Raw genomic sequence first — 10,483 nt, 5'->3', positions numbered from 1 at the left:
GGTCTAAACGTTCTTTATAGAACTCCGCTGCGCGAAGTGAGTGCAGACGCAAAGTCGAATTGATCAAAGTGCACCTGCACTCACATCGCTCGGCGGATTCTTCTCACCCGAAAAAAATCCCCTGAGCTCCTCTGAGCCTCTGCGGAGGAGAGAGCCTCAGAGAAACGTGCCCAATATGAGATTATCCGGGCAGACAGACGCTGTAGTCTATCCTGGTCTCGTTGTAGCAAAGTACTCCATGCGATGGAATCAAATAATGAGAGAATGATTGTGTTATACACTGTAGCAGGTTTTAATTGAGAGACGTAAATAAAGGCCAACGTAATCACTCTGGCCAATAGCAAGGGACACAGATAATCCACTAAGGCAATCAAAACCCGAAGTAATTACATGTAGCTTAAGTAAAGCACGGGAAAAAGCATGCGGACGAGTTACGATTTGTTTTGGTTTCACTTTTGATTGGATGAAAACGCGGCGAGATCGAGTATTTTGAGCATTTTAAGGTAATCATATAGCGTGGCAATGTAAAACCAGTTAATTTTCGACACTCAAGCGAAAACCACTCTATGAACAATTAATTAGTTCTCAAGTCCTGAGAACGAGTACGCAACTTCTTCTGTTAAAACGGAAAAATCAGTCTCGTCCCACTCCAGTCCACTCCCGTCAAATGCCCTTCCATTTCCAGGAAAAAGCGCCTTGGGGACGAGGTTGAAAGCGGAGAGTAGAGTATATCGTCATGCAAACGTCTACTAGACAGCAGAACGCAGGCTACAAGAACGTGAAGTACAGTCAAAGATTTATATAGTTTTATTATGGCAACTTTTATCATAATGTTGCCCAAACTGTAAATACCTTAGAGTGTATGAGGTGATTATGCCCATCGCTATAAGAGAGTCATTTGAATATATTTCGAAAACTAAAGAAAATCAAAAAAATTATTGGTGACGGTCAGTTTCAAACGATTGTTTCTGCTAATCAATGCGAAAGTATTCAAAGAACTTTACCCCCATCCGTAACTTATGGCGGCCAAGCGAGCGGTATTTTAGTTGCGATCTTTTGTTCCTAGCACATATTTCGAACGTGTGATCAAGATAAGACCAACTGATTTTAACTTAGTCATCATGGCTCAAGTTCAATTACTGCGTCTACTGATAGCAAAAAACGCACGAACGTGTCTTCATGACGTAAGGCAAACACACATGACAGCAGTTACGTACCATAATCCTGTATTTGCACTCGCTAAACACATCCACTAACATGGAAAAAATGAAAAAGAAAACTGTCCTTTTATGGAAGCAAATAAAAGCCACTTTCCTAGATTTTTTTCGTTGCGTTTCAATGCAGTACATTGATCACCTGGGTAATTCATTAGTAGAGTTAACGATCTATGTATTCTCTCGTTTCAACCTGTGTTTTGGTTTTTATTTTCGTGTGCGATAAACTCGCGAACCACTTGTAAAAACAACACTACTTTTTACGGAGAGCAAAGTGGTTTAAGCTCCTCTTGAGTGCACAAGATCGGCGAGATCAGTTCCTCGAATCCGAGATTGGAGTATTTTTCGTTTTGCATACGCGTGTTTTGGCAGATTCCTTCAAAGGTATTCGGTACATAACATCGACCGCAAGTTTAACATATCAGGACTTAATTAAATGGCCTCTCAAATTAACTTCGATTCGGAGACAGGCTGTCTGTGATTAAATTCATCGGGGTAATGACATGGGAGGAGGGAGGATAATCTACGATGAAAAGACGAATAAACAGTAAGCAAGCACACAGGAGGATGCAGTATGTGAAGATTGACCCTTGAGCAAACATAACATGACGCACAACTTCACAACAACAGAACCATTTCTCGTCATAAAACAGCTAAAGAAGAGTCAGAAAACAGAAATAAAACGGGAAAAGTCAATTGGTCGGCTTTCTTTCCTTTTCTGTACACGGTGTGTCATCGCGCACTGAGATAACAGTATTTTTACATGTCGTAAGAACGACAATTTTTTCTTTGCCTAAGAATTCTTCAATTTTCCGACATTGACCTTTAATTTCCGCGTTCGAAATTGTGGATGTGTTCTTTAGTTTGCAGCGCACGCTTATTAGCTTGACGGATTGCGAAGTGTGTACTTTTGAGTCATCATCATTAACAAGTAATTCTGAGAGAAACAGTTTATGAAAAGAGGCTAAACATTGGAAAGGAATACTGGTAATACTCTTGAAATGAGACGAGAAACTAAAGGGTGTTGCCAGGGCTAGTTATTCCGCGACCAAAAACAAATCGTTTTTCAAACTAGCGTTTTGCATTGCTTACTATAATGCCTCAAAAGCTTACATTTTCGTTATTCGAACTATAAACTAGACACAAAATCAACTCAGCTGGCGGGACATGGCGAAGCAGAAATTCCAACAGACCGTATGGATGACTGACAGTGATGGATTGCTGTTCTTATGGCGATAATTTTCAACCCCCGCTTCTCAAGTTTCCATGTTTTATCTTTGTCCATCTTCCAAAGATAGCAGAATCGTACAGCAGCGCTCGGAGGTATTCTTGTACTGACACATCAGGAATTTACAATTTATGACCAGTTGTTTTCAACCACTCGACCAACTCTCGAATGTCCGTATATTTCGCCAAGGATGGTCTAAGTTGAACGTTTTAATCTAAACAGTCGTTTGAACAAGCTCTTAATTGCCACATTTTAGCTTCTCAGGTAAACAGACTTGGCTGGGATGGCCAGTCGATTGCCAAGCGGCATCTAAGTTGGTTGACTGTAATTGGTTGATAAGGCATGATCTACGATTATCATTGCCAGGCATTCCACGTGAAAAGCTTGCTAAACAAACAAAGAGACTAAACAACAAACTTTTACTCATATAGACCCTGTTGAAAGTTTACTCTTTATTCATTAAGTCTTATCAAGCGTTAATGACGCGAGGCCCAAATCGAGAACAACACGCGCGGGCCGATACGCCAGAGAAAACGATTTTGACTTCTTTCTCAGTCGCGGGCAAGCCGACGACACAAAGACAAACAGATCTCCAGTTCTTTTATACGTTGTGTAGTTTATGATATTCCTTAATAGCGCGCATGTCACAGTTGTTTAAACTTGCCAAGAAAAGGTTGTATCCATCACCTAGCAATTGACGGCTCCATTAAAAGGAAGAAAACTTGTGTGCGTCATCTTTCAACCTTTCCCATTCGGACGGTAACAAAATTGAATATGTATTTTACACTTATAACTAACTGCTCTCTGAAGAGATCGTCACTTCTTCGCCTTCCTTCTGCTTTTGTTATGGAACTCGCTAATTTGCGCAGCTGCCATTTAAAAGAATCACGCAATTGAATTCAGCTCGGAAAGAAGCGAAAGTGCTTAATCGTGCGGTGAATTTGTTTCGAATTGGGAGTGTAATATATGTTACTAGAGTAATAAAACATCCTGTACAAGGGCTCGACTGCCAATAGCTGAGAGAAATACGTGAAATATAGCGTTTTAAGGAAAGCCGTTGTCGCCTGCAATCCGCTTAATGACACTAATTAAGATAAATTGTTACCGGAATCAGTTTAACACCAAAAACAAAGGAACAAGTCTCACTGCATGGCGCCGATCGAATTATCTCGAAATCAGAACGTACAGCTATTGATCTTGACGAGATAACCAAACTTAGCACGGCTTATGTTCAATAATCAACCCTCGAAAAAGATTGACTTACATAGAACAGATGCAAACGCCAGGCGCGCACGCCAATAGCGTCTGTTGAGAGGGTTTTTAAAATGCCACTCCGCACACGAACACAGCGCGGCCAGCCACGTTCGGATGAGCAGCTGACTGATGCAAGAGCTTTGCTAAAGTGTCCCGTTTAAATCCGCTTTACACGGTACACAAATTTAATCGATTGTCTAATTGATCGGGCCTGACTGTTTGTAAACACTAATTGATCCTATGTGGGTGGTGCTAGCAAGCCGGAGCCATTGCTGGTCGATTTGCTGAAGCGAGATTAGAAAGGAATTATTTACATTCTCCGAGGCCTGAAACGAGAGAAGCGCATTGCTGAGATTTGCTTAAAACTTGAGTTCCACAGGAACGCGCGAAACAATCTGCAAGAGCTCCAAAGATTGAGGTCCAGGGCGTACACAATGGAGCAACTCAACAGCGAAGATTTAGACCTGTCCGCGAGCAAACAGAGAAAGGAGTCGTGTCTATCGTCCAAAACAGAGCGTCTAAAACCTCCGCACTCCTACATTGCGCTCATCGCAACCGCGATTTTAAACTCGCCAGGAAAGAAGCTCACACTGACAGAAATCAACGAGTACTTAGTGCAACATTACGCGTTCTTCAGAGGTCCGTACCAAGGATGGAAGAACTCCGTGCGCCACAATCTGTCGTTCAACAAGTGCTTTGTGAAGATTCTTCGCGACCCTGCGCGACCGTGGGGTAAGGACAATTACTGGACAGTTAGCTCGCTGCACGATTACCTGCTGGCGGACGGAACATTCAGGAGGAGGCGAAGAAGAAAACCCAAGAGGAAGGACGAGAGGGAAGAGTTAAGTCGTAGCATTATCACAGAGCAGATTCTGCCGAACAACGCCGTGAGGGAGTTTGGCGTTCCCGAAGCTGCGCGCAGAAGCATTCTTATGCTTCCCTCTTACGAGTCGTTCAGAGGAGACAGGGCGCTTTCTAGTAGCGTACACAGCACTAACAAGTCCCCAACACCCAAACAGTTCCGTGGATCGTTCTCTATCGAAAGCATTCTATCTGAAGGAAAGACGCGGACGAAGGAGACCACGATTGGCGCGAGAAGGAGGAGTGAAACGACATTTCCTGTGAGAAGTGTGCTTAATCCAAACATAGGTAAGTTTAATAGCAACTTGGAGTTTCCGGTGTTTGCTTTAAATTTACCAGGTTCCTGTGGGTACAAATTCATGAGGTGTATTGTACGGGACGCGTCGAAGACAGGAAGCGCAAACAAACCAACTGTGCGCGTGATCAGTGCAAACGGTAAACCTGTTAGGCACAGTTCACAAACACCCACTGAATAAACACCTTTTAAGCTTGAAATAAATGATCGCGATTTATCGTAAACTTATTGAAATCACAAAATAAATTACTTCATTAACGTCGCATCGTCCAAGTAATTACATCACTAGATTAAAGCGCAACTTCTCTCTCATACGGATCACCGTGAAGTAGAGGAGTTTTGAAGCTAAACTCGGCGTAAAGCGGATGAATTTGCTCCGATTTGAATTGAAAAATTTAAGTCGAATCGAGTTTTGGACACTTGACCTTAATAAATATTCGCTTTCCGCTTATAAACTCGAGTGGAGCGCTCGAGTACTTGGGGCTAATCCTCCTATTTGTCAATGAGATTGAAACATTGTGAAAGAAACAATTTTACTTGCACTTCTAAAGAAGCCACTTTGTGCTTGCGGAATCACTTATAGCGCCGATTTTCAGAGTTCAGGAGAACTTTGGTTTACGTTTCACGCTTTAAGTAATATCAATATCCACCGTGCTAAATGCCTTGATGTTTGAAGAGCCCTTCCCTAAGCCAGTGACACCCTTCTTAGTGAAAGATGAAAGAAGTGAAAGAATGCGCGAGGCGTTTTCGAGTGCAGCACTGAAAAAATTGAGACAATACCTTCATCGGTTTTCGTTACTCAATGAAATATTTCAGTCGTCAAATTAGCTGCTCGTTGTATTATAAATCAAACTGCGGTCCAGCAAATCAGTCTCTCTTAGTTTTGGCTCGAATTAGCTGAGGCACACTTGTACGACTGCAACTCACCTTGCAGCACCTATCTCAAATTCCAGAGAATAGAAATCGAGAACTTCCGTTCTAAACTGAATTCCACAGCGATAACACAAATTCGTAACTGAGTTTTGTTTATATTTGAAAGTAATTTTATTTCCATTTAGCTAACTTTCAGACTGTTTTGCTGCCAAAATCAGACAGCATTTTGGAAAAAAGTCTTGAGAAATGTGAGACGCGGAGTTTCACAAGCTGTAATCTATCGAGATATGCGCAATTGATGAAAAATCAATCCCGGGGCACGCAATTTAACTAAATCCTTGAGAAAGAAGTCAAATGATGCCAAATTATTCATAATAGCTTTTCACTTTTAGGCAATAAGGGTAAACCGCACATTTAACCACAAGCTGGGCGAAAAGTTTATGCTTTTATACTAAACATTTTAACCTAAAATAAACTTTAGTTTTCTCATTGTTGACTGAACGCTCACAGCAGGTTTCGAAAGTAAGTTGTGGGGTTTGCATGAGACTTACTAAATGTTGTTAACAACTTGCGTTTTATAAAACGTTCATTGAAAGTTCATTGTGTGCTGATTCAGCAAACACTGAAGTAACATTTACAATGCAAACGAGAATCTTTTCGATATGTTAGGCAAAATTCATTTGTATTTAAAACGTGCCTTACGAGACTTCGAAAAGTGAACAAGAAGACTGAAAGAAAGCACTTTTTCCACAAGACATACCTCTTTGTCTAAGAATCCTTGGCACTTTATATCCCATTTCTTTCACTTCATTGTAATTTTATACATTATTACTCACTTTTTGCACGGCTGATGTTAAACTAACAGCTTTATTCTTACACTGACTTACTATGTCTTAGTAAGGTGACCATCATTGTTCCATGGAATTCCATTATAATAAAACCTTTTTAATTCTCTCGAGGTCCTCGAGCTTCAATCATGTAAAGTCGTTTATATCACTGAGTACATAGCCATTGATAACAATTTATGGACTGCGATTATGAATCTTTCCAAACAACTGAGTTGTGTTTGCAAACAAAGCTAAATTTCTTTAAGGCTTTCTTGACTTAAAGTAAGGTTCCTTCAAAGTGAAGCATTCGTGTATTGCGGGATCAGATACAACTGGCAAACCTATCAAGTTTACTGTTGAACATTTGAGAACAAACACCTGATGTGTAGGTCGTACCATGATAAATGAACACGAAGAAGTGTTCAGTAACAACAAGCAGCAAGCATGACTTGCTTCATTCAAAGTTGTCAGCTTAAATCTAAGTTGTAGCTGTAAATATTCTATGAAAGTAGTATGAAATAAATCAAAATGAGTAACTGGTGACAGACTGACTTCATTACAAGTTGTGACTTATGCAACTGAATGGAGTGCACCCTATACGGACAGCACAACTGATCAGTGTAATGTAAATTAGTGGTTTTCATACAAAGCTCATCTAACTTGGAACCCGCAATAGACTAGTGCTGTAAGCTAAAGACACACTGAAAGGGATACCTCCTGTACATTTTGACCCTAATTCTGTCTGCAACGACGAAAGCTTTGTAGCTCTCCGTTCTTCCACTCCGAACTGAGAAGCGATGACAGTTTGGTTCCTAAAACAGGGGAATCCCTTTTATCAGACCTCCTTACACATCTTTCCCAAGAAGCGATGACACGATCGCGTTGAGCTTTTAACAAGCGTGAAAGAGTTGCTACATACAAAGGATGAAATTAATCCTGCCTCTTTCACAGACAAAAATTATTCGTGTTCGCTTGGAGTATATCCCTTTATTGCGCACTTGCTCAAGTGAGCAAAGTAAGTATGAAGCAAGCAAGTGGGCCTGAATGTGTGTTATAATATCATGTTAACTACTTGCTTTTGTTCTTTTATTAAGGTTCTCAGTTACCAGGACCAAGAAATATTGTTCACTGTTGCCATCCAACTCCGGAAGTTCCGCTTCACTTCCAGAGACAGGAACACTTGTGCTCACCAATGAGTCCCAACGCAGGCTTCTCGAGTGGTTGTGAGGTGTGGAACGCTTGTCATTGCTTTCATTCGTGCGCTGCTACGACGCACTTTCATGCTTGTTACTGATGACAAAGAGAACTAAGCTCTCAGGAATTTTGGTTGTCGTTATAGACGAGGTTAAGGTTTAGTTCTTTGCAGTGACAGTAAAGGAATTATGTGCAATTTGAAAGTAAAGGAGTTATAGGCTGCAGCTAGGGTTCCTAGGCCCAAATGTTTGTCAATAATGTTTCAACTGGGGGCACTCACTTTAAACTACTCCACAACAAATGTTCAGTTCATGAGGTTTTGTTTAACCCTTAATTTTACTAACAATGAAGAGGTGTAACAAAAGTTTAAAAGAACTTAATGACAATTTAAAACACAATAAATACCATTGCCAATACAGGCTTCATTTGTACGGTAACAATAGGTCAAAATTTGAATTTGCTAAACAATATCGAGGTATGGTAAACAAGTTATACAGTATGAATAAACAAGTACGCGGACAGGCTGTATTGTCTTCTAATAGATAGGCTTATTGGTGTAACGAATTTCTGTTTGAAACAAAATAGAAAGGCTACGGAGAAGATAATTTGCATGTTCGTGGACCTAGCTGAATGCTATCGAAATGGGGATACTTACTTTAGAATGGAAAAGCTAATCTTTGAGACAACGCCCAAAAAAATAAGGAAAAAAATTCTTGTGTTTGCATCACGTAACTTTCGTCTTTGAACTATTTCATAATAGTTCTCAAAGATCCAGACAAACTTGGCGGAATTTCTAAACTACGACAAGCAGTCAACGATATGTTGAGCAGGCCAGACGATGTTCTTATCTGTTAGCATACCTTACATTTTCCTATTCGAATTCTTTCTTTCCATACACGCAACGAATGTGTTGGATTTAAACTATTCTTTATTACATCACAGAAGATTTATAGCCCTACCTGAGAATTCCAGATTGAAAAGTTACAGTTCACAGATCATTATATAGTTATATTTTTCGTGTCAAGACCGAGTTGTACAGTTCTTCCCCATTTCATAAATTGTCACATGGTTTACAATAAAGTGTGTGGTGGAAGAATCTTTCGTGTTTTGTGAAGCATTGGGTGGTTTCGTAACCACATAAAAAATGTTCTGTATTTTAACCTTTTCACTTCAAAGAGTGCCAAAGTTCAAAATTTTAAAAAAACATTGTTTTAATAAATGCTGAAAAACAAACAGCACCACACGAAAGCCTTGATCAACAACAGCTCTCTTACATTGGTAACAAAATTGTAGTATGGTCTCAATCACAGACACTCATTATACTTGACTAAGGTTTGTCTTTAGAAGTGAGAGTTAGTCGAATGACTGCAATTTCCCCAGATACAATTCACTTATAATGCCTTTTAACAGTGATCAGAGTCTCTATTTTCCAAACAATGTCTATAGTTTCATGCAGACGGGCGCAAAGAATAACGAAGACTGAGCATCGATCTTAGACGAAAGTTATCTTGGCCTTCACTCTTCAAACATACACTCAGGGATTAGAGACTTTTTTTATGGTTAGATAGAAACTGGAGATGCCATGCTAGCCAAATTTTGAATTCATTCTGACTCGATATCATGACTAGCAGTGAGCTGACCTGATATCACCCCAGTCACGTCCCTACCCTGTGCTAGGCCCGAGGGAGAGTTCAGGAGAGTGGAACACAATTTATGAGACCAAAAGAAAATGTGGTTTCACTGGCGCACAAGGTGTCATTTTTTAGCACAACACAAACATATGCACAAGATGAGTTTAGAGGTTTTGATCAAGATGAGACATGTTAGGTCAATCCATAGCGAGAAATTCATTTAGAGTCCAAATATAAACACATCCAGTTGTCGATAATTCACTTATTTCATGTTATTTTCTTTCCCATGTAATGATTCGAGCTTGTATCCATTGGAGACGTTGCTCTAAAGTTAATATTTGCAGTGAAATACTTTTAACTTCAACCTTAACAATCGGGAAATCTTGAGTTTGATTTGAAATCGATGTTCATAAGTCACCTCTTGAACGAATCAAAGAAAAAGCAATTTCTCGTTTTTAAGAGGATTACTGGGTTATTTGTTTTATCTTGACAAAAGCACAACGTTAAGGACACAATTTGGTAAACCACCTTATCAGGATGCGATATTATACAGGATCTTAGCTGCTTAGGAGGTCATACTCAAAGGATTTATAAATTACGAGCTTCACTAAAAATAAAGATCCGTTCATGGACAAAAGACTTTTACCAGACCTAAATAAGACGCACACGTCCCATGTGGTCTTCAGACTAGGTAATTTTGATTTTATCATAAGAATAACAGCTCCACAAACTAGCGAAGCACTTTGATTAGGAGAGTTGCTTGAAAAAAAAAAAAAAAAAAAAAAAAAAAATGCGGCAATATATATATGTGACAACTTCACAGTTGGGTCACGCAGATAGTTTCTCTTAATTCTCTTATGGACATATTTTAGCTGGCGGTGAGACAACTAACCAGTTCGCTGCTAACCGCACACCGAGTGCGCCAGCAACATGCAGGTCGGAGGTTTTTAAGGGTTAAACGGATAGATAGGAAAATAATTACACGGATAAGGGATAACTGGGCTCAGAATTAAAGGTATAAGTGATAAGCAGTTTAGCTTTTTTTATAATAATCCTGGGTGTTTCTAGTCGCACAACTGATAGGTATGAAGACGATTAATGATTTC

At 39.9% G+C, this 10,483-nt stretch overlaps 1 protein-coding gene across 1 annotated transcript; it reads left to right on the top strand.

The window, feature by feature from the left end:
- Window positions 1-3,654: 3,654 nt before the first annotated feature.
- On the top strand, window positions 3,655-10,137 carry LOC110068247 (forkhead box protein Q1-like). Its single transcript, XM_020775626.2, has 2 exons — window positions 3,655-4,845; window positions 7,647-10,137. Exons 1-2 carry the CDS (start codon window positions 4,131-4,133, stop codon window positions 7,844-7,846), a joined length of 915 nt encoding a protein of 304 aa, XP_020631285.1. The 5' UTR covers window positions 3,655-4,130; the 3' UTR covers window positions 7,847-10,137.
- The last annotated feature ends 346 nt before the right edge of the window (window positions 10,138-10,483 follow it).

This window comes from Orbicella faveolata, unplaced genomic scaffold (assembly GCF_042242905.1).
Source record: "Orbicella faveolata isolate gen_17 unplaced genomic scaffold, um_ofav_v1 contig_3, whole genome shotgun sequence".
Taxonomy (NCBI): Eukaryota; Metazoa; Cnidaria; class Anthozoa; order Scleractinia; family Merulinidae; genus Orbicella; species Orbicella faveolata.
This window is presented reverse-complemented; position numbering and strand designations above follow the sequence as displayed.

Excerpts from the sequence above, each read along its gene's own strand:
- LOC110068247 (XM_020775626.2), top strand. The coding sequence starts at position 4,131 with ATGGAGCAACTCAACAGCGAAGATTTAGACCTGTCCGCGAGCAAACAG. Across the intron at positions 4,846-7,646 it reads TGTGCTTAATCCAAACATAG|GTTCTCAGTTACCAGGACCA; the intron begins GTAAGTTTAATA and ends TCTTTTATTAAG.